This window comes from Nicotiana attenuata, unplaced genomic scaffold (genome assembly GCF_001879085.1).
Source record: "Nicotiana attenuata strain UT unplaced genomic scaffold, NIATTr2, whole genome shotgun sequence".
Taxonomy (NCBI): Eukaryota; Viridiplantae; Streptophyta; class Magnoliopsida; order Solanales; family Solanaceae; genus Nicotiana; species Nicotiana attenuata.
This window is the reverse complement of record NW_017671324.1, coordinates 30,755-56,399: the sequence shown is the minus strand read 5'-3', so window position 1 is coordinate 56,399 and position 25,645 is coordinate 30,755. Positions and strand designations below refer to the sequence as shown.

General features: G+C 32.1%; 1 protein-coding gene across 2 annotated transcripts; it reads right to left on the bottom strand.

Moving 5' to 3' along the window:
- Window positions 1–1,521: 1,521 nt before the first annotated feature.
- On the bottom strand, window positions 1,522–10,281 carry LOC109207571 (2-oxoisovalerate dehydrogenase subunit alpha 1, mitochondrial-like). Of its 2 annotated transcripts, none has more exons than XM_019370507.1 (9): window positions 9,878–10,281; window positions 4,433–4,570; window positions 4,168–4,350; window positions 2,833–2,990; window positions 2,628–2,727; window positions 2,437–2,548; window positions 2,210–2,349; window positions 1,902–2,087; window positions 1,522–1,799 (listed from the first exon to the last, which is right to left on the bottom strand). In XM_019370507.1, exons 1-9 carry the CDS (start codon window positions 10,169–10,171, stop codon window positions 1,632–1,634), a joined length of 1,479 nt encoding a protein of 492 aa, XP_019226052.1. In that variant the 5' UTR covers window positions 10,172–10,281; the 3' UTR covers window positions 1,522–1,631. The 2 variants fall into 2 exon arrangements, with proteins under 2 accessions (XP_019226052.1, XP_019226054.1); XM_019370509.1 differs by lacking the exon at window positions 9,878–10,281 and adding an exon at window positions 4,827–5,199.
- Window positions 10,282–25,645: the final 15,364 nt, after the last annotated feature.

Genomic DNA, 25,645 nt, shown 5'->3' with positions numbered 1-25,645 from the left:
GCTTTGTCCTTTATCTATTACCCTGAGCACCTATAATCCTTTAAATTTGTTAAAGTTGAGCAGGTTTAGTCCATTTAACAAAAGACCCAAAGGGTGACCTAAAAACTAATAGTGGTTTTACTGAGTCAACTGGGTAAAGAAAATTTCAGTACTCAAATAGGTGTTCAGGGTAATAGATAAAGGACAAAGTTAGACTTACCCCAAAAGATAAAGGACAATTTTGGCTAAAAACTCTACATACGATGACCCATCTAATTACTGGGTGGCTGGTAACCGCCATATCGTATACATCAGTTTTCACTTTTCAGTGTCTATTGGATAGTTTTCAATATGTTCTCGAAGATATATAATATTTTTTAGGCTCAATACATGTGTAGCCCCTTAAAAGTTGTCACAAAATTTTACGACAGTTATACTGAAAGTGTTACGATTAGACACTTATATAAAAGATGTTCCTATTGAATACCTCATGTATATGAGGCACAAGCAGTGATTCTCACTTTGAGCTAGGTGCGTAAATCAGTGAATCTTTTTCTCTCTTCACCTAGTTATTCTTCATTTAACGCAGCCATCATCTTCTTCCTTTCATGACCACCTTACTGCTTGGTTTGATTTGCCTTGTCAAAAGAGTCTCCATAAAGTGAGATGCACGTACTTGTATTGGCTTGAAAATGTCAAATTTCTTGTGAATATTTTTGACATACTTTACGTGTCTAATTTGTAACAGTTTAAGTTGAATTGTGCAAGTAAAATGTCATAATAAGTTTAAGGGGCGACGTATGTATTTGGCCTAATATTTTTATGGATGTGTTGAAGCTCTAGCATCAATACATTGGAGAATTTGAGACGCTGTATAATAAGTGCAAAAAATACCAATGAAGATCCAAATCGAAAAGTGAAAAATATTTATAGTTGGAGGAATCGTGACAATTCTAGTTGCAGTAATGTTGATTATTTATTCGGCGTTAAAGACATTCGGAATTTCATCTCTGATGACACTTTTTTAGTTAGTGATAGGAATGGAGACAGTTATTCCATCTATTTTGATATTGAAAATCAGATTTTTGAGATTGACAACGATCATTCTTTTCTGAGTGAACTAGAAAGTTCTTTTTATAGTTATCGAAACTCGAATTATCTCAATAATAGATTTAGGGGCGAAGATCCCTACTATAATTCTTACATGTATGATACTCAATATAGTTGGAATAATCACATTAATAGTTGCATTGATAGTTATCTTCAGTCTCAAGCTGAGTCAAAAATAGATACGAATATTACACAGATAGTCCACCAAGATTACAAGCGATACTGCAACAAGATAGGAATAAATTTTCAGATGTTGGGTTCCTTAATCCAAGATATTAGCTTGTGCACTATTTTCTTATGTACACTGCAATATTTCTTTTATTGATTAAAAAAAAAAAATTCTTGCCTGATGCATTAAGTTTGAACCTAGGTGATTTTGAAAAAAAGAAATTATTGCTAGGTGAGGATTCCATTGCAAATCAAAACCCGATATAAGAAGTAATAAAAAGAACTTTTATTTGTAATGTAGCTTACATGTAACTGGCAATTTCAGAATGAATTCTAGCTATTTCATATTACCATCGTAACACATTATATTAGCCTTATATAGGAACATCAGAAGGATATTCTTTTGGAGATTTCTTTACAGCATCCCTAATAAACTTGTGTTGCTCTTGAAGATTTAATGGCACTTTGTCATAAACATCTGTAAACAAATCTGTCAATGGAGGTTTCTCCACCTTCTCTGCTCCTTGCATTGCTTGCAATACCTAATTCAAAAATAACCATTTTAAACTGTTACTTGCATAGTACTATATCAGAAGAAAATCGATCACGTTCTACTGAGTATATATAGTTCTTGAATTTTGGACCTGTTTTCTGACGTCTCCGCGAAGTTCAGATTCATTTTCATCATTCCACCAACCATTTCTCTGAATCCATTTTCTGAATCTGGATATTGGACTTTTTTCTGTTTTCCAGTGCTCTATTTCTTCGACGGGTCGATACTTGGTTGAATCATCAGATGTTGAATGGTGGGCTACTCTATAAGTCATGGCCTAAAAGTTACACAAAAGTTGGAAGTTTTTAGTTTGAAAGTTTCTACATTAACAATTTCAAGATTCACTACAGATATCATAACTGAACAGATATTGGTCTTTATTAAGGAGCAACACTTCACCTCTACTAATATTGGCTTTTGTTCCTTAATTGCCATTTCGCGAGCTGCACGAATAGCACTATAAGTTGCCAAGACATCGTTGCCATCTACACGAATGCTTCTAATTCCATAGGCTTGCCCCTTTGAGGCAACTCCATCACCTGCCATTATGACACATAGGAGAAAAGCCGATGGAGAAAATTACAAGCCAAGGGTGCATTTTGTATCAAATGAGTTTCGAAAATTACTTCGAAATTGTTCGTTTACAGGAGTGCTAATGGCCCATCCATTGTTGCGGCATATAAAGACAACAGGAGCGTCCAAAACCGCTGCAAAGTTTAAAGCAGCATGAAAATCACCCTGTAAATATATCAAGAGAAAGTCAGTTAATAATTCCATTAGATTATAAGACTCCTAAAAACTGTGTTAATTTAATCACCTCACTGGTGCTACCATCTCCAAAATAAGTAACGGCGCAAGCCTCCTTTTTATCCATTTTCAGAGAGTAAGCAACGCCCGCGGCCTGAGGTATCTGTGTCCTGAGGTAAATGGAATTTGGAGCAGAAAATTGTTTTAGATCGAATATCCTGAATCTTTAGAGAAAGGGGAGAATGGAAATGATAAAAAAATCTTTGAAATCTTACGCTATTGGCGAAGAAATAGTTAAGTGATTGAGCTCATTAGAACCATGGTGGCATGGCATTTGCCTTCCTTTTCCATAATCAAACTTGTTTCCGAACAATTGATTGGCAATCTCTTTCAGGGAGAAGCCCCGCCATAAGATAACCCCTACTTCCCTGTACTGTGATGGATAATAACATGTTAAATTACATCGTTTCCAGGTTATTTATAGGATCATAAAACTATTGTTAAAATCTAATAACACAGACATCAATAAAAAGACATTGGATTCAATGGGTCAATCATTGTGCTAATGCTAAATGTGTTTGATAATTACTGACAAACTAACTATTGAAGGTTAACACCCCCCACCCCTAAGTTGCTCGGGCACTGGTGCGGGTGTCCGACACGGGTGCAGATCTAGAGGTCGGATCTTTCAAGATGTAAATTCTAAGATATATGAATCCTAGTACGGATACGGGTGCGGGGATCCGGCTAAAAATAATTCAAAAAAGGACAGCCCGGTGCACTAATTAAGCTCCCGCTATGCGCGGGGTCCGGGGAAGGGCATGACCACGAGGGTCTATTGTACGCAGCCTAACCTTACATTTCTGCAAGAGGCTGTTTCCACGGCCTGAACCCTTGACCTCCTGGTCACATGACAGCAACTTTACTAGTTACGCCAAAGCTCCCCTTCAACGACTAAAAATAATTAAAAAAAATAAAAATATAAAAATACCTCTAAATTATGAGAAATTTTGAGGATACTTACGTATAACTTGTAAAGTGTGATTTTTTTTTTTATTCTTAAGTTGTAGATAAGTAAATGATTGATATCCTATATAAGGTATGCTATTTTCTTCCGTAGTTTTGGTTCTGAATTCGGCAATCAAATTGTAGCTTGTCTTGAATTTTTCCATCCATTATGGTCAAAGTATCGAAAATTGTTTGATCAGATCCGGTACGGATCCCATACCCACACCCATACTAGTGTTGTGTCGACACGGGTGCGGCACCTAAACTGCCGCGTCAGAGCATCTTAGGCCCCCCCCCCCCCCCCCCCCAAAAAAAAGAAAAAGAAAAAAGGAATGAACAAGAATCCAGTATATTTGAAAGAAAAAAAAGATAAGAGAAAGTTGGTATCGGCTATATGAACAGGAACATAGGCGTGAACATAGGCGTATCTAATGCCAGTTATGTGGGTTTAACTAAACTCATTACTTTCGACTCGTACAATGCATGCATTTGCAGAAAAATTTAAAACATATACCTACAAAAAGATTGCACTTATTTTGAACATAGATCTCGAACTCGCCTATGAAGATGCATTAAATAAATCGAAGAATAAAAGCGAGCACCTGAGGCAAGATGAAGTCATCGATGGTGAGAGCAGCAGCAGATGCTATGTTGATACCTTCTTCTCCAGCAGTTGTGAGATAGAAAGATAACCTCCCCTGCCTTTGTGCTTCATAAAATATGGTATCCATAACTTGAAGTGCCACCATTGAACTATACATTTTTACAGCCAATTCTTTGCTCACCTACCACATTTTACACCAAGTAAATACATCAAAAATTCATAGAAATGGATATTCTAACTACACTTGAAAGAATTGCAAATACCTCCTCAAAAATGCTGCCTGGAATTGGATAGCCATCATCATCAAGGACTCTATAACAAGGTAACCTCTTTTCAGATGACTCTGCAATAAATTTCATTTGAGGAGTAATTGGAAGCTGTCCTCCTGGGAAATCCATCACCTACATGGTTTTTACCGGTATAAAAATTTCTGACAGGACTAAAAACATATTTATATGACTAAAACTAAACCCCAACTACATAATATAGAACATTTTCTTCCATTGTGCCCCGAGAAATAAAGCAAGAATTTTGATGTTTTTCCATGCAGAGCAGCATGCTTCTCTCACAAAATAAACTTTCCCAGCTCAAAATTGTCTTAACAATTATCAAGAAAAAGGAAAATGAGTGAATAGAAGTTGGTGAAGTGAAAATAACCTGAAAATAATCATCATCATCAGCAATTTCAGTGAAGAGAGAATATTGCCCTAATTTGAGTGTGTTGGTTGACTCAAACCGGTGAAATGATAAATGACTTGTTGAAGAACCAACAAGTGCACCATGGAATTGGCCAAGTGGTTGTTTACTACCAATTCTATGGATTAGCCTAGAATTAGAGAGGATGATTCTGAGGAATCCCATTATATCATGTCAAGTAAATTCTACTAAGTTTTTCTTGAAGCTCCATTTATCAAGAATATATTTGATGAGTTAAGACAGTAGAAGAAGGAACTTGTTTTGTCATTTTTTGATGATAGCCAACTACAAAATGAGACAGGACCAAGCAGTGTGGCACGAAATTAGAAATCTTAGTTTTATATATTGAGAAATGCTCCTCTTTAAATGCAAAGCAAATCAAATTAATCATTTTACGTTTAATTAGGGTTTGATATTTTAAGAAGCGCTCCTCTTTAAACGCAACACGAAATATTCGATGTTTTTTTTTTTGAGAAGCGCTCCTCTTCAAACACAAAGCAAAACAAATTAATCAAATCAATGCAAGTTTTAATAATGGGATCAATTAAAAAAAGTTATCAACTGACAAGAGTACTAAATAAAGGAGACATTTACAAGAAATTTTTGTCTTGTAATGTTAAGTTCATCAAGTGTAACATCATCTGTTTTATCTAGAAACTAGAGGTACACGTGGCTGGCTAGACATGAATCTTGGACCCCCCACTCCCATTATCCCCCAAAATTTCTATACAACTCAATCAAGTAGTTCCAATTAATAATGGGAATCTGAATGAGTCTTAAGATAGGTTTAACCATGTTTCTGCTTACAGCTTGTTTGGATGGTTATTATCCGTTATATCGTATTGTATTGTTATCCCAAAATAATATTTGTTTTAATTATTCATTAAAATTGATTTTATTGTATTGTTAAATCTATTATTTCGGAACAATAAAAAGTTCCCTTTTTTGAAACAATCGATTTGGTGTGATGAGACTGTTTCCTATTTTTCTTTCCAATTATGTCCTAACTTATTACTCCACAATTTTATTTTATCCGTTACCTTTTTTTTCTTCTACTATTTTAACTCCAAATCTCCAACCTGTAACCTACTTTTTTTTTCCAGAACTTCTGCTGCTAACGTTAAAGGTGTTTTGCCGTCTTCTGTTTTATTTTTTCTCCTAATTTGCTTTTAACTCAATTCTAACCAGATGTGCTCCTTTATTTTATCTTCTTCTGTCTCGCTCATTTGTTCTGCTTTCTTAAGGTGTTTTGCCTTCTTGTGTTTTCAATTATTTTTATACATAATTTTTGATAAATTTAATATTTAAATAATTAATGGTATTTTAGTAAACTTATCAATTACGGTACAGTACGAAACCCAATATCAAAATATTATTTAACAATAACAAACAATACAATATATCCAAATATTGTATTCATAAAACGATACGATACAATACGATACAATACATTATAAAACGATAGGGAACAATGATCCAACAAAGTGTTAGTGGTGGCAAAATGGTAAAAAGAAAACAGTTAACCACCCATATTATTCACAAAAAACTGAGGTGGATAATGAACTTTTTAAAATCGGGTCAAATATGGATAAGAACCATATTATCCATTTAGAAAAATAGATAACCAATAGGTAATCAATGGATAGGTCTAACTTTTAAATTTGTAAAGCCTCAAATTGGAGGTTCCTCAAGTTAAGGAGACTAGGAATTCTCCCAAAAGTGATCATATGAAATAAGTCATGGATAATATGGTTATCCATATTATCCGCCGGTTAATCCGTTTTTATACGTATTAAATATGGGTCAGATCGAATAATTTATTCATTTTTTCATTAACCGTTTTCAACCTGAACCATATCTGACCCGACCCCCTCGTTTGTCACTCCTATTTCTGCTCATAGGTGGTCTAATTAAAATCTTTTATCTTATTAATGCTTATGTTAACGATTATTACTGGAGTTCAAAAAGGCATAAGATTTAATACCACATTGATCCCGATTAGGAAAAGAGGAAGAGCTGCTACCTACTACCTATTTCTTAAAGATTGAGAAATGAATAAATTATGTACCTATAAACCAATTCATAATATCTTACCTAACAAACTGACAACTGAATAAATTGTACAGATAAAATTAAACTGAGCTCGTCCTCTTTTTTTTTTTTTTCGCTAATAACTGAGCACGTTGATTTAAGGCTTGTGGCTATCCATTTATCACTCACGTCAAAAAGTGATATCATTTTAGAAAATTAGTAATTATTTTTCCAGTCAAAATTGACATCCATCCATGTCATGTCATTCTGAATGGTGGCCCACCCAACCAATTTTTATAGTATTGTATTAATCCAATTGATTGCGTGGTTCATTTGGCCCCTTCTTTTTTACTGTAGTAGTTTTTACGGGTTACACAAATAGTCGATCAAATTTACTATTATTAATTTTTTCTAATCAGGATATATAGATTATACATTAATTATATATAGTTATACATATATTATACATGAGTTTTACATATATTATATATCTGCCAGTTATTTATAATTTAAAAAAATTAGGTGATGGCTATTTGGGTTTTACTGATTTAATTAATTTAAATTTAAACCCACAAGGTTAATTAGAAGAAATAATATGCTCTATCAAAAGTTCGAACCCTAGACCTCTCTCCTTGGCTTGATTCTTCAACCCCATGACATATCCATAGTACTCAATCTCAATAAAATTGGAATAGCACTACACCACTCTAAATTTAAGGTTGTTTTTGAAATAAATGCTTAACCTTCATTTACTTAGAATAACAAAATAATCTAATAACGGAATGCTCCTAGATTTTAATTAATATTCTTTTAAACATCATCACCACGCTTAATGTTTAAAGAAGGCAGAAAGGAGACAATATATTTGTAATACTTCTTTACGTGTAGAACCAAACAATAGATTATGTTATATAAGTAACGCAAGAAGAATATGATCTCCTCCTCCTCCTCATTGTGCTTCATGACCCCCTAATTTAATGGTTGCACTATTTACAACATTAAAATAAAATTTTATTAAGACATCATGATTGTTGGAGTTTGTACTATTATTATTACTTTAACTTTTTTTTTTTTGGGGGGGGGTTGGGGGGGGGGGTTGGGGGAGGGTTTTATAATTTACAAATACAAGCATCTTATGATTCTAACATTTCAATGAGAGGCTCGGACAGAGAGAAAAAGTACTAGCTTGATTTGTATAAAATCTTGTACTTGTAAGTGTATTAGTAATTTATTATAGTACTTAATTATCACGCTCAAACATTAGCAAATATACTTATTTTGTTTTTATTTTTATTTTTATTGGATAAATGCCAGTTTTTTGTCCTCCTTCTGTTCTATTTTAGCGTGCTTCTTTGACAGATTTAACAGAAGAATTGAAAAATGAGATGATTTAAGATGTTTCAAAGTGGAACACGTTATGGTGAGTCATCACTTATGTCAAAAGCGTCTGGAAGCATATTTGAGGAAATCCTATAGTTATCCTCCAAAAAAAGAAAACTAAGTATCATGTGATCAATAATATATTTATGATAATAGCTCAATTAAAGAACGTGCTTAACTGATGGTTTTATATTCTGAATTTAAGCTTATTTATTTTGAACACTGCAAAAATTAGCCGAGCCAACTAATGTAAAATAGGACAAAAGAGCAACTAAAACATATGCTTTTATTTACTCCTATTGAATTTTGAAGGAAAAATATTTTATTTATAAATCTGTGAATGACCTCTACACTTCTTTATTTCTCCCACACATAAAATAAGCTATCAATACACCTATTTATAATAGTATGAAATCTATTTCAACTAGAAACAGGAAAGCCTATTCCTATATTTATTCTAACTACAAATCCTATTTAGACATGAATTAAATAAACCAAATCCTAAATAATTAAGGTTTCCTACTACAACTTTGAATTAGTTTTCCAATAAATTTGATTAAGTAAGAATATTAGGATATTTTTTATATATCTATATACTATGCTATTTGTTCTCTTAGGCGCGCGATCGGCTGAAATTAATGATGAAGTTCAGCATGCGAGGTTAAATTTAAAAATTTTGATTTGATTTTGACACGTGTATGTCATTTGCTTCGAAAATGAAATTTACATATTTAATATTATATGTAAAGTATGTAGTATGAATAATTTTTAAGTTATAAACACGAATAGAATATATGTTCATGGTATGAAACCAACAATAAATGAAGAAGATAATCCAAAATATAATCAATAATTAGTCACTTAATTGCTGAGGTTAGCTATCCACACTCAACAAAACCAACGTGCATAAACAACGACCTAAAAACTTCATAATCGAACACATAATATATTATGTAATTAACCAACATAGGACGTGATTTCATTGAACCCTGTCATAGATCAAAGACATAAAAAAGATGAAAATATTCCTAGTAAATAGATTAGATTTTGCAAAAATTCTACGAAAACTGTAATTCTGTGTCATATAGTTATCAGGTGATGGGAGTATATTAAATGAATATAAAGGAAATCAACTAATGTTGTTGTGGGTTCAGCGTACAGACAGGCTGTAGTCCAATTATTGTTTGTTTTGGTATTTATCCCTTTTCATGCACGTGTCCTTTTTTTTTTTTTTTTTATTTTGCTTGAAGGCGCAGAAATTATTATTATTATATTATACAATAAATTAAAGTGAGTTATTACGGTTTCTAAATAATCTTTACCAAAAAGTCCCTAGTAAGTCTTTTCACGCACGTTGCTTTCAGGTCAATCCTTAGAAAACTTTATGTCCAATTTCTTAATTTCGTCTATAGAGTGATATTGGAGTATAACTTATTCATCCACCATATTTTTTATATATATTATAATTTATACTCCCTTAATTTCAAATAGTTTGATTTGATACAGATTTTAAACATGATAAGAAGAAGACGAAAAGTTACAAGGAAAAAACAAAAAACAAATTAAAGTACTAGCTGAAGGAATGTGCTGAAAACATTTACCTGATTTTCATCAATAATTTGGTGATGGTCATCTTCTTCATAGTAGAGCGTATTTAGTTGCTCTCCACCTTTATTGGACTGGAAACGTTCTGCCCGGAAAATGGCGGCAGACTCGCCGGAAAATGCCGCCGTCGGCTTTGTAAAACCACCGCCGGCTGCAGTTGTAAGTGGTGAAGTTTTGGCATGGCGGAAAAATGTTTCTGAACTTGTTTGGTTTAGGAGTGATAAGAAATGAAATCTTGTGCTTAGAAGAAAATGGTTAAAGTTTCTTGATCTTGATATCAAAATCGCCATATATTTGATGTTTTCTTGTAGAAAAAAATGGAGAGATTGATTATAGTGTTAAATGGATTGTGATGTTGAGCTCAACGTGGAAATCGATACTATAGAAAGATGGTTTGTTGGTTTATCTTTTGGGTATTTATAAATAACAGAAAGATGATAGTCATAAATTTGGATTAAAAGGTTTAATATAAATACGTAATTAAAATGACAATCTAATTAAGACATTTTATACTCTACTTTTTTGGATACATTGGGAAACTGACACTAAGTAAAATTCTTAAAAGTTTTCTACTTTACTGTTAATTATGCAGAAATATATATTTTTAAATGACCTTGTGATATTCATAATTTAATTTCAAAATCTTCGACAAGCAATAATAATAAAATTACAAAAGCTAAGTATATGAATTCACGTGGGTTTGGACGGGCTTGTACGCATTTTGTTGAAGTTATTAACCTTTAAAATAATGCTGAAAGTTAAAAAGGCAAAATAATGTTTCAATTTCAGGCACATATTGTCACTGTCAAAAATATATCGAGATCGAGTTTTTGGTGGGATGCAAGCGTACCGTGATAGAGTCGGATTCAGTATTTGAAGTTTATGAGTTATTGATATACAATAATAAGTAGAGTTCACATTAAATATTTGCAAATTTAATAAATTTTTAATATAAATATAAGGATTGATCAAGTGTCGTTGGATTTTACTGAATCTGTAACTTATAAGCTAGATCTTCCTCTAAAATTAATCTATCTCTTCTGTATTATCAATAATTTCGTCGAATATGGGGTCTCTTTTTCCACTGATGTTCATAAAATACAAAATGCATATAGCTTTCCAAGGTAAATATAACATTTTATTTAAAAGTTGCAGTTGATCAGTGGTAAAATTGTTATCTTGTCACATCGTCAGAGGTATAAATCTTTCTCTTCTTCTTCTCTTTTAATTACTTATCTTATTGCAGGCTTTTCCAAAAAACCAAAAACCAAAAACAACAACAACTTTTCTAAGGAAATATGAATTCAATTTAATATTAGGGCCACTTTCAACCGTTCCTAGCTTTTAGGTTTGGTTGTAAAATAATAAATGCGCCCATAGAACATCCTCTCAGGTGCACATCATTTTTGGTGGCTTGTTTTATCAAGAGGGTGCTCCTCTTTTTCTTTTGGTTTATTTATTACTAGTATATTTTAGTTATGCAGAATAGCCTAGGAAACACTTGTACTTGTTCCAGTTTGACATCCCATTCCCTGTACTCCACAAAATTTCATCCAGACACCTCTGCTCGATCAAAACTAATATTTTGAACGCTTCTGACCATTGACCAAGCTTATATGGCATTGAATCTGCTGAGTTGGACGAAATGTGTAAAATGCACGCGTATAAAGTGAGTGTAAACAACGAAATTGATTTTTAAAAAAAAGATTAAATAAATGAAAATTAAAAAAAAAAGGAAAAAAAGTTAAGAAATTGTTACTTTATTATTAAAAAGTTCCCCCCCCCCCCCCCTTCATGTTTCTTCTTCCCCCAATCCAGCAACCCGTGTTTGCTAACCCCTCACCCCTTCGTATACTCTTCTTCCCCCTTCATACTTGCCTTCATATACTGTTCAGTCCCAAGATTCAGCTCTTTAATATTGCAAACAAATTATCTTTCACCTATGATTTTTGCTTCCATTTTGTTTGTAAAAGAAGAAAACCAAATCTACACTACAAGAAAGTATGAAATGTGCAACGACATTTTTTGTTGCAATATGTTGGTTGTCGTTGCGAAAAATACTTTTCGCAACAAAAAATAAGTTGTTGCACGTTGTTGCAGCAAACTCCGATGCGAAAAATCTATGCAACAAGAACAGATGTTGTTGCCAAAAAACTAAATTAACGCAACAAATCTTGTTGTTGCAATAAATTTTATTTTGTTGTTATTAAGTCATATAATTGTGGCTTATAAAATTATTCAGCAACAACAATAATTGTTGCGACAAACCAATCTTTTTCCAACAATATAAGTTGTTGCAAAAAAAATGGCAGGAATACTAGTTAATTTGTTTTTAAGAATTTTAGCAACAAGCATTATTGTGGCAATACGTTACTTTCTGTCAACAACATTAGTTGTTGCATATGAGCTTCGTCAAATCTTTTTAGCAACAACTTATGAATTGTTGGTACAAACATAATTTCTATATGCTTTTAGATTTTTAAAGAATGTATATGAATTACTGGATTTTATATATGTGTAAAAGGTCAATACATAAAGTTGTTGCCCTAAATATTTACATCCTTCTAAAAGGGAACTACTTCAAAAAGTCTTTACACATCATATGTTCAAGATCATTAAATTCTAATATAACAGAACTAAAAGACATCTTCTAGCTTGTGCATACATGAACCAGATTGCAAGCATCGTTGATTTACGCTTCATCATCCTACAAAAAAAAAAGCAAATATACTTAGACTTTGATTTAAAATAGAAGGAACGACAAAGGCCTATTTAAATTAAACAGTATGGTAGGGGTAGAAATATTAAGCTAGAAAAATATTATTACATAAGCTCCAAGTTATCAAACCAAGTATCCACTCCAAACAAACTGAATAAAAAGTGACTAGAAAATATTCCAGAAACCCCTTAGCCTCATTCAACTAAAATGACTACAAGAACAGAGGTGCAACAACCTAATCATATGCTAATATGTAAATTGCTAGCATTTGAAAGGTAACACTATTCAAAATATAAAAATGAAGTGCCATAAAATCAATTCTACCTCTAAGTATATGCCCTCATATCTGTGTGCAAGCCATATACAGCTTGCTAGAATTAAATCAGAATACATCCTAACAGATACAAAGTCTTAAACATGTAAATAAAAGCTAGGACAAAGAAGTCAAACAACACAATTTTTTGAACTCCAAAAGTAATTTTTATTGGTCTGCTTCCTTATGGGGGCCTTCAATTCCATTCCCACTACACACTCCCAAATATCATGAAAGGGTAACAACTATAAGCACCATTTATATATACCTTCTGTCCAGAAGAACGAACAAATAACAATTAAATGAATTAGTGAGGAAATCATAACAATTAGCTTTCAAAGATAGAGGAATAAATTGGACAGTTAGTTATTCACCTCAATATTCCATCCAATCATATAATTTCTTGCCAATAAGAGGAAAATCAATTTAAAACCAATACATGTAATTCATTTTTTTTCTTTAGGTTGTTGTTCCCCTTGTTGAGTAATTACTATTAGTCACAAGATCATATCACATAAATCTAGTTGTACATAAATGAAGATGTAGAGTTTTAGAAGTAAAAAAAGTTTTTTGTAACGATAGGTCACAAGTACTTTGGTTAAAATGAAAGAATTCAGACAACTTCAACATCAATTCATCACTGAGAAAAATAACTACTGCAAGGAAATAGATTTATCGACCTTAGGCATGATATTTATAAGGGTCATGATGAAAAGATGTGTCATTTGATGAATGGACTAAACAATGAGCAGTAGGAAAATGCTCTGCCTGCTAAGTTTTATGCTTTGATTTATGAGATGAGCAACGTGGAGAAACTACTAGGGGATGATAGGGATTATTTAAATACTAAGTTATAGCAGAAAACTAATACATCAAGTCGTGAAGATATTCTAGTTGATCGATCTCTAGCTAGAGTTTCCAATGCAGTGAATTTGGATAGGGATACAGTGATGATGAAGGGGACTCAGGTCGTTAAAGGTGGGAATATTGATGAAGTAGCTGTTGAGAATCGAGTGGAGTTTGGGGTTTCTCAGAATGTCGCAGCTGATCGAGTTGCTGCTACAAATGAAGTAATTGAAAAACCAGCAAGTGTTATACCTACTGCTGTGCACGATGAAGGAAAAGGTCTTGAAAGAAAGGAGGAAAGAGCTGGACTTAGTCTTGATACTTCAGGCACATATGGTACAGCTCACAAGGACATAACATCTGCACAAAAATCAGATGTTCAAGCTTGGAAAAAGTCATCTGGCAGTGACGGGGCAGTGGTGAGTCGATCACCAACTAAGAAGAATACATAGGGCGTGGCTCATGACCAAACTGGAAATTTGATGCAATTCTATGGAGTTGCAACTGGTGAAGTCAATGATGCTACTTTGGATGAGGACCTGAGGTTACAAATATGAAGCACCAGAAAAGGAACAAATCTGGACTAGCAGCTACATCGCACAAGGTTGTGGGTTCAGCTGATGGTACTAGGAATGCTAATGTCTCAGCTTTTGCTACTGGAGATAGGCAGGCTTATAAGGACTATGATGCTGGTCCACAAATAACTGTTACTGCTAATGTTGGTGCACAAACTATTACTACTGATACTGGTGCACAAACAACTTCTACTGATGATGTTGGCGCACAAACAGCTTGACTGGAATTTGCACCTACGCAAACTGGGCAGCCTAAAGGAGTATCCCCTAACTCATTGACTAAGGTTGATGGGATAACAAAGAACAAAACTAAGGGTGGCTGGAATGAAGCGGTGCAATCTTCACGTAGGCAAGATAACTCTCCGTTGGTGGAGAATACGCAGCAGCAGTCAACTTTTCCAGCTGAACGACAGAATGTCTTAAAAGCTATCATAACTCAAAATGCTTTTGATGCACTTACACTTGAGGAGGATGTTGGATTAACTTTTTTTGAAATGGAGGAGGATGTTGGATTAACTTACCAGCCTTAGGAGATGATAATGTGCAGCAAATAATTCTGCCTCATCCTAGCAGTGAGAACAAAGTGGGGTTGTGTGATGGAACTAATGATGCATTTGAAGTAGTTGAAAAAGCTGAAGCTACTGATGCATTGAATGGAGGTGCAAAGAGTGATAACACTTCTGTGAAGAAGACTGAAAATTGGACAATAGTATCCAGTAAAAAAGGAACTCCAAACAATTTTAAGATGCAGCAGACTGAAAAGATCAGTACAGACGCACCAGCAACTGTCCAGATCGCAGTAGTAGACTTGAAGAGTTTTAAACAGTCAGATGAGATTTCAAACAAGACTTTGATTTTAGACCATGACCAGGCACTTTTGGATGCTTTGGATAGTCCAAAACCTCATAAATGTGCATATTCAGCTGGCTCAAAAATGACTTCACAGATGCATTTCAGTGGCAAAGAGACATGAACCAGGTAGTGTACAGTCGGGTAAGAACCGCACCAATAAAGTTGAATTTAAAGCTTCCGCAACGAAGCATAATGACATGAAGAGGCATGAACCATTACGGATGGTTATATAAGAACTAGCTAATCAAAAACTAGCTAATAAATGTTCATACTATAAATAGCAACTAACAACCTATTGTATCTTCTGAGGAGATTTAAAATATTAGTGATTTGAATATTTAAAGTATATATTAGTATCATACTTCACTCAAAGTGACTACAAACAAATGAATACGTCAAATAATCAAATCCTACTCTTTATGATAATTTATTACCAAATGTGAAGGCATAAAAAGTTTGTTTATATTAACTTATACAAGCATGAGATTTCACAAAGCTACTCTTTACTGAATGAATCAACTCACGTGGTTGTGGGTTCGAAATTACTCCAGCAAGTCCAACACTATCAGAAACATGCGCATCTGCCATCATAATAGTCTGCAAGACATATTAAAAAGAATTATACTGGAGACTGATTGAAAGTAGAAGTAAAGGCAGCACATTGCACATATTGTCATTCAAAAAATAATCTGTCAAACAACATAAATATAGATTAAGGTGTATGTCCAAACAAACTATTTAAGTAGAAATAATCAAATATAGTGACTAAACAAAGATAATTAGATATAAAATCGAGGACATTTTCCGCAGATGTTCTACCAGCACCAGTTTTTTCCCTGAGTTTACTACTCAAATAAAATTCAATTCATCAGTCAATCATCCTTGTTTCCTGTTTAGATGAATTTTCGGCAATGAATAAGGCCACAAAAAAACAATGTTAATCAATTCCCAGGCCAACCCTTTTCAGAAAATAAATGACCACATCAACAGAGAGGTTTCCAATTCTTTGAGGATAATGATATTGGATGACGATTACTAGATTACCGAGGTTTGGGATCAATATGATACACATTACACATTATATTCAACATCTTTAGACCTTTATTTGCCAAGCCCGCATAACTACAAGCAGTAAACATTGAAACAAATGTAACATCATCCGGCCTAATCCCGACACTTTGCATCTCATTGAATAACTGTAGGGCCTTTAAACCATTGCCATTCATAGCAAATCCTAATATCATAGCATTCAACAAATAAGGTCTCTTTGAGTTATTTCATCGAACAGTTCCTCTGCTATATCCAAAACCACATTTCGCACACATATCAATAAGAGCAGTGCCTAATTTAACACTCATTGACATTCTCAACTTCTTCACATATCTATAAATCGAAATTCCAATATCAAGGGAACCTAAATGAGCACAAGTAGAAAGTACACTAACAAAAATGGCTTCATCAGGATCAATCCCCGTCACTTGCATTTGCCTAAATAATTTTAGCCCTTAATAAAAATAAATATTTTGTACATAACAGATATCATAGAGCCCTACACTCCTCTATCTTTCACTGGACATTAATCAAAAGTTGATCTTGCTTCATAAACATCACCTCTTTTAGCATACCCAGAAATCAAAACAGTCCAAGACACAACACAACTTTTATTCATTATATAATTACCTACAAAAATATAAAATAGTAGTTGTCCCTCAATTATTTGCTGTCAATTTACCAAAAAAATAAATAAGGAGAAAGGTCAGAGAAAGACTCTATATCAAAATATAATTAAAATAACAGTATATAACTTGCACAAACAGTGATACTATCGAAGAAACACATTAGAGATGAATAGTAATCAATAAGACTCACCAGACTTTGTTGACGAGAAATAATGAAGCAAGAATATTAGAACTAGTTGCTCAGAGTTGTAGAACAATAAAGGAAAAACCTAGCTAGAATGGCAACTGAAATAGGCTAAGGATTAAGGAAAAGTTAATTGAAAAGAAAAAACTGGTTTGCGTTGAAAATAGGTTTGCCGCGTTTCTTTTGGTGGAAACTTGAAAATACTTAGCTAAATCCGAAAGATTTTGGCGCCTTCGATTTTGGCGGAAAAGCTGAAAAATAATTAGCTAAGTTTTAGGCCACAACCCACCCATATTGTTGGCAAAAATAAATTGTATTGCCAACAATACCAATTTATTGTTGCCAATTCTATTTATATTTTAAATTTATTATATTGCCCATAAAATATGACAATAAGAATATAAAATATTGGTAACAAGGAAAAATTTATGGCTAAAATTTCTATGATATAGCAACGGTTTTATCAAGTTGTTGTCATTCGTTACAATAAGCCAACAACATTGTGATTGTTGCAAAAAAATTATTGCTAATTTTATTAATTAAAAACTTATTATCTAAATGATAGGATATGGCAACGATATTATTATTTTTGCTAACAAGAAAAATTTTGTGTTTAAAAGTTCTATGATATAGCAACAATTTTATCAAGTTGTTACTATTTGTCAATTTTTGCCAACAAAACTATAGTTGTTGCTAAAAATTTGTTGTAAATTCCATACTTTCTTGTAGTGCTAAAAGTAAGTCAATAAACAACACTTAGTTCGCTAACAATATAAGCTAGCAGGTGAGATTTCATTGAGATAATAGAAGCTGGAGACCCAAATGAACATGGGTTTTATTTTTTCTTTTTTCAAACAATTTCTGTTCATAAAAATGATTAAGATTTTATGGGTCTTCTTGTTGAAACAATATCTTGAAATCATCATAACTTCATAAGTAGGATTGAGATCTCCACATAAGAGTGGGAATTGCATGATTCCAGTGTCTTATTTTGGATTGGATTGCTGCGATTTATAACGATTTAAGAAGTGTTAATTCTATTAACTATTTGATTTTCTTCTTTTTCTTTCTTTGTTTTTGTTTTCATTTGTTAATGAACTGATTGCTGGGTGTATTTGGGGTAATAGAGCTAGAGAATTTTTGGGGTTGTGAAGGTGAATTAATGGAGGGGGAACTGTTTGGGGTGGTGAAGGCGGCGGTATAAAGGTGGACATAACAGGAGATAGAGAGTAGAGGGGAGGAGTGAAGTGAAGTGAAAATAAAATAAAAAATAGAGTAGAAAATTTTAAAATAAAGTGACAAAATAATGATGTGGCATAAAAAATCTGAGGTGGACATGGATGTGTCATCCACATTGGATCGTAGAAGAGCACGCGAGGTCGAAAGCGTTTAAAAGAGTTGTTTTGAACGAGTAAAGGTGTCTGGATGAAACTTTGTAAAGTATAGGAATCGGAATGTCAAACCGAAATAAGTACAGGTATCTCCTAGGCTATTCTGCCTTTAACTTACATAAACTTTTTTGTTTACATTATAAAAAAGAAAAAGGAAATGGTATTTGCCTGCATTGATTGATGATTGAGTATCACTGGACATAAACTATTGTTATATAATTTTCATTTATCGAAACTTATATCACTATATAAATACTTTTTTCTCTATAACCAGTTTTAGTACGTGTGTACAACGTTTATCTATAAAATTATGTACATTGACATTAGGTAAAATACAATATTTGTTTAAATGACGAACGTAAATATTATCACATTGATACAGTAGTTGAATTCAATATCTTCTGAATATAGATGATGAATTTAGTAATATTAATTGAACATTATTTTGTAATTATACATATCTTATAATATGAGATACAAATATGTTAAATTGCGTTTCACCCTACATCTCTTTATAAATATACTTCGTGTTTTACTATTCACCCACATTTCATCAAGTTTGCATTTTATCCAATTTAACTCTTAATATTATACTAACTGATTTTATTTTATTTTTTGATTTCTTTTATCGCTGATATCTTTTTCATGAAAAATAATTTATGTATTCTAAGATTGTGTAAGCTTGAAAAATAATTTTACTTATACGATGAATTTGGAAAAGAATGATATGGAATTATTTTGCTAATTAGTTAATTTAAAGATTTAATTATTTTTCTAAAATATTAGAAGAAATAATTTATTTTTTTGAGGATTCAAATTTTTAATATTAGCTCATACCATATTTTAAATATTAATCATAACTATATTTTTATCCACAAAATAATCTATTTTTAAGCGGTAAATATTCGAACTTTTGCACTTTATGTTTGTCGAAGCATTAGTACGAATGACTTTTATCAATCATTTTTCTCATTCTCTTTGCTATTATTAAATATTTTCCTAATTATTTATTTTAATTATATTTAAAATCTATAGTAATATGTATATCTAAGCAAATTATTGAGTAACAATAAAATTAATAGTTAGTAGACTAATCTCACATAGACTACTCATATCATAGCATTTACAGCTAAATGACCGAATTAGGATAAAGGACCAAGCAAAATGATTCATATTTCTTTACTTTATTTCGTTTACATCACAATTCTTCACCTAAAATTTGGTACAATTAAACAGTCTCTTTTGAGCTTAAAAACATTCAATTAAAGATAATTCAGAGGCATAAAGATTCCAGTTTTATTTTATCATACTTTAATCGTAAGATTTATATAAAGTAAAATTTTAGTGGTTTTAAGGTCCTAAACATAAGGTCTTCTTACTTAATTCAAATAAAAAAAGATTAAAAAAGTAAAATTTAATTTAGGGTCAAACTCCTAAATATTAGATAGGAAAATAATCAAATAATATTTATCTAGTTTGACCTCTATTTTAAAATGATAAAAAAAAGATGAACAATACTTCGTTGATAATTTCGTGCATTTAATATAATATAAATATCAGTTGATTACTTGAATGCAGTCGTTCTAATGTCCAAGGAAGGTAAATTTAGTACGTATTTGTACCCGATGCTTACACTGACGTATATAATTTAATTTTTTTATTTAAAAATTAAACTAAAATAAATAACATTTACTACTATTACTAAACTAGAAAGATGTATATCAAAGATATATATGTATTTAATGATTTAATGGCAAGTTTTAACTTAGGAAATGTGAGGATGGAGATGGATGAAATGAGAGAACCATATTCCATGTATATAATCAAGCCTTGCGAATAAGTAGGCAGAGTCTAAATTTTCAAAAAATGATAAAACCAAAACTCAACTCATAAAAAGACAATGAAGATTTGAATTGAAGAAATATAATCAATGGCTATCGCCAGCTTTGTGGGAGTTTGGTATGGAATTAAGAGGAAGACATTTTAAACTTACTCTTTGGTTAGGTTTCAAGTCATGTCGGTGAAGAGATGAGAGCGACACGTTAAGTGTTGTTGTTTTTTTTTTTAGCAAGGTTACTTTTGTCCATCTGTCAATATTCAATTCTTTTGGTTTTCCTTGATGTCTGGTACCATGTAGGAGTCCAAATAAATTTGAATTTGTACAAAAAAGTCTTACACCGGAGTAAAAGATTTTCCTAACAAAAGTAATTTTATATTTAGAGCTCGAACTTAAAATTTCTGGTTAGATTATAAATATATTATTACTTATTATTTTATCACAACCCTTACGTACTTGAAGAAAAACCGAAAATGAGCTAAATAAAAGAAACCGAACAATGAAACTAATGTTTTTTTAGGTTGATAATAAAGAAGTATATTTATTTTCACATAATTTTAAAATAATATAAATATAATAACTGTTTTAAAATATTTGTCTAGGCATAAATGCATAATTGTGATCCTTACTCATATGCCTGGACAAATACTATTTTGTTTGGGCACTTTCTCATTGTTAATATAATTAAGAGCCGGTTTGGACATAAAATTTTTTACTTTTTTTATATATATATTTTTTTACTTTTCGAAATTAATGTTTAGCCATGAAATTTTCAGTTTTCACTTGAAGATAAATTTCGAAATTTTTCGAAAAATTGAAAAACTCTAAAAAGTTGTTTTTCAAAATTTTCACTCAGATCACTCACAAAAATTCAAAAATAACGCAAAATTATATTCATGTCCAAACACAACTCTAATTTTCAAATACTATTTTCACATAAAAAAAATGTCACTTCTTTTTGAAATTTTACAATTCTTATGTCCAAACGCCCACTTAGTTTTTTCTTTCTTTCATGTTTACAAGCTCACATATCTTTTCCGGTTATGAGATATATCCTGCTCCCTTTGTCTAATTTATGTGCATGTTTTTATTTATGCTATTTGCTGGAATGATATAGGATGAATCTTCAGATTTGTCTATCCAAAAATAAGTATTTTTATATTTAAAATAATTTATTTTTAATGAGATAATTTATAGTCATATAATTTTTTAATATTAGACCATAAAACTTTAAATTTCTTCTTTTTTTAAAAGCTTTGTGCCTAATAAAATTATATGCATAAATTGAAAAAGTGGAAGTAATATTTTATAAATAATTATTACTTACTCAATATGATGAGGACGAGTACCCTACTCCTACTGACCAAAAATAAAAAAAGGACGAGTACCCAATTGGAAATACGAAAAAAGGGGTACCCAACTGAAAATGGCTTAAAGCTTAAAAAGAGAATTTAAATTTGAGGCGAAGAGACCAAGAATAAGGATTACGTAGAGAACACATAGATAGACCTAAAATGTGGTAAATAGCCAAATCCTATGCCTCAACGCTACTAGATTATATCTTTAATATTCCTGCCAATTAACGCTACTTCAAATTCTTGCCAAATAATTGAAGTAGCTCATCACACCCTAACAACTTGACATTAGTATAAAAGTTTAATAGCCTATTTGACCGTATATTTTTTGTTTGCTAAAAATGTTGAGACAAAAATAGTTTTAATATCTCAAAAAGAATTGTTTAAAATTATATCTAGGTTCATTCTCTTAAAATAATATTAATTGGTCTTATTACAAAATGCAACTGATGGCATAATTTTCAAATTACAAATTTAATATTTTAAAACTGATGATTGGAGGCCATAACTATATTTTAATGCTAATAAGTTTAACGTTATGGACTTAAGTCTTAACGGTTTGGTATCCTTTATTGATTTTACCGTTTCTTAACAATATAAATCTATAGCCTTAATGGTTTTTGTTAGTGTTTGTGATACTGGCCATCTTATTCTTTTCTTATACGTTACTTTTGGTTTTTAATGTATTGTAATTGAAAAGCTTTTATGGCTTGGAGGTTTCTTCATTTTCAGATTGTTTTTTGGACTATATATATATAGAGAGAGAGAGCTATCAACTTGTTAATAGTAGTAGTGTGAAAATAATAACAACTTTTCTTCTTCTTTCTTTGGTGCTGGGTTTTCTTCTTATAAATCTTTGTTGTTTCTGCTCCTAGTTATACTAGAAGAGCTTGTTGAATCCTGGGGGATACGCCTAATATTATTTATCTCGGTGTGGGCGAAATATCCTTAAGGACAGTGTCCTTGACACGCCTCAAGCTAAACCTTTTATTCTCCGTAATCATCCAATTTTTCCAACAATCTTAAGGATATTTTACGTTGTCATTATGGAGAATAACGCTGCTAATGTTGTTGTTGATGCTACTACTCTTGCTGCACCAACTGTTTATGTTGCTGTTTTTGGTGGAGATAATTTTAACCGCAAGCACGTTGTTGTTGACAAAGGAAAAGAAATTGCTACTAGAAGCAGCCTTGTGGAGGACAACAACCGTCAGAGAAAATCAAGTAACAGGTATGATAAAAGAAATGGTTATAAGCCCAAAACCAACAATCAACCTGGCCACTATGTTGCTCAATGCCGAAAAAGAGTTGGGAATGACAATCCCACTAAGGCTAAAGTAAATTTGACTGAAGCCAAAGTGGATGATATAATTGTTGCGGTTGTTTCCCAAGTGAACCTTGTGGCCAATGTGAAAGATTGGGTGTTAGATTCTGGTGCCACTAGGCACATATGTGCTAACAAAAAAGACTTTGTGTCTTACACCCAAGTTGAGGAGGGAGAAGAAGTTGTCTATCTTGGTGATTCAAGAACTATTCAAGTTCTTGGAAAAGGCAAAGTTCTTCTCAAACTCACATCTGACAAAATTTTGGCATTGAATGACGTGTTGCATGTTCCTAGTATCCGAGCCAATTTGGTCTCTGTGGGATTATTAGGAAAAGTGGGGGTGAAGGTTTCTTTTGAATCTGATAAGGTCGTGTTGACCAAGAATAATAATTTTGTTGGCAAGGGTTATTATAACTACGGCTTGTTTGTACTCAATGTTATCAATGAAAATGCTAGTACTTCTGCTTACTTGATTGATTCTTTTATTTTATGGCATGCAAGATTAGGACATGTTAGTTTATCTTATATTAAAAAAATGCATTCTGAAGGTCTTATTTCAAATATTGATAAGTGTGAAGTTTGTGCAGAAGCTAAACAAACTAAGAAATCATGTGCTTCAGTATTTAGAGAATCTGAATTGTTAAGTTTAATACATACTGATTTAGGAGACTTGAAACAAACTATGACTAGAGGAGGAAAAAAATATTATGTGACTTTTATAGACGATTTTTCTAGATATACAAAAGTCTATTTGTTGAGAAATAAAGATGAAGCTTTTGATAAGTTTTTAATTTATAAAGCTGAAGTAGAAAATCAATTGAATAAGAAAATCAAAAGAGTTAGATCCGATAGAGGTGGTGAATTTATTTTGTTGAATGATTATTGTGAGAAAGAAGGCATAATTCACGAGATAACTCCGGCATATTCTCCACAATCAAATGGTATAGCGGAAAGAAAAAACAGGACCTTAAAGGAAATGATGAATAGTATGCTTGTTAGTTCTGGTGCTCCGGATAATCTTTGGGGTGAAGCCATTTTATCTGCTTGTCATTTACAAAATAGAATTCCTTATAAGAAAACGGGTAAAACTCCTTATGAGTTGTGGAAAGGGTATCCACCTAATTTGAAATATTTGAAAGTGTGGGGGTGCCTTGCTAAAGTTATGTTGCCTGATCCTAAGAAAAGAAAAATAGGATCTAAAACATCTGATTGTATGTTTATTGGGTATGCTGAAAACAATGCAGCATACAGATTTTTAGTAGTCAAAAGTGATGTACTTGAAAACAATACTATTGTTGAAACAAAAAATGCTGAATTTTTTGAAAGTATTTTTCCTTTAAAATTTGAGAAAATTTCTGATGCTCCGATTGAAAGTGAGGATTTAAGAAGAAGCAAATGACCAAGGAAAGAAAATTCTTTTGGTAATGATTTTCATACATATCTTGTGGATAATGATCCTTTAACATATTCTGAAGCTATTTCTTCGTCTGATGACTCATTTTGGAAAGAAGCTATTGATGTAGAATTAAACTCAATTTTACAAAATAAAACTTGGACTTTAGTTGATTTACCTCTGGGAGCTAAACCCATTGGTTGTAAATGGATTTTTAAGAAGAAACTCAATCCGGATGGTACCATTGATAAATACAAAGCTAGACTTGTTGCAAAAGGTTTTACCCAAAAGCAAAATATTGATTATTTTGACACTTATGCTCCTGTAACTAGAATTTCCTCGATTCGTGTTTTACTTGCCTTGGCTTCTATTTATAAACTTTTTATTCACCAAATGGATGTTAAAACTGCATTTTTAAATGGTGATTTGGAAGAGAAAATTTACATGGAGCAACCTGAGGGTTGTATAGTGCCTGGACAAGAAAATAAAGTATGTAAATTGTTAAAATCTTTATATGGTCTAAAACAAGCGCCTAAACAGTGGCATGAAAAATTTGATCAAGTATTGATTAATGATGGTTTTTCATCAATTGAAGTAGATAAATGTGTTTATACAAAATGTGTGGATGGTACATGTGTTATTATTTGTCTTTATGTGGATGACATGCTTATTTTTAGTTCTAACCTTGATTTGGTACATAAAACCAAATTTTTCTTGTCTTCTAATTTTGACATGAAAGACATGGGAGAAGCTAATGTTATTTTAGGCATGAAAATTATAAGAGATGGCAATAGTTTGATGTTGACCCAAGAACATTATGTTGAAAGAATTCTTAAAAAATTTGATAATTTTGATGTGGTACCTGTAAGCACTCCTTATGGCAATAGTTTGATGTTGACCCAAGAACATTATATTGAAAGAATTTTTAAAAAATTTGATAATTTTGATGTGGTACCTGTAAGCACTCCTTATGATGGCTGTAGATCAAAATAAATATGCTCAAGTTATTGGTAGTCTAATGCATTTGATGAATTTTACTAGACCTGATATTGCATATGCTGTGTGTAGATTGAGTAGATATACTCAAAACCCAAGTCATGATCATTGGAATGCATTAGTAAGAGTAATGAAATATTTGAGAGGTACCATGAACTATGGTATTAAATATAGTGGATTTCCCACTGTACTAGAAGGATACAGTGATGCTAACTGGATCTCTGATTCAGATGAGACAAAATCCACTAGTGGTTATGTGTTCACCCTCGGTAGGGGTGCTGTGGCATGGAAATTAGCTAA

What these genes read in the sequence shown, in the direction of transcription:
- LOC109207571 (XM_019370507.1), bottom strand. Translation starts at nt 10,171, where the DNA reads ATGGCGATTTTGATATCAAGATCAAGAAACTTTAACCATTTTCTTCTA. An exon ending in AAATTATTGATGAAAATCAG is followed by an intron (nt 4,571 to 9,877) that starts GTAAATGTTTTC and finishes AAAACCATGTAG; the next exon opens with GTGATGGATTTCCCAGGAGG. An exon ending in GAGATGGTAGCACCAGTGAG is followed by an intron (nt 2,549 to 2,627) that starts GTGATTAAATTA and finishes ATATATTTACAG; the next exon opens with GGTGATTTTCATGCTGCTTT.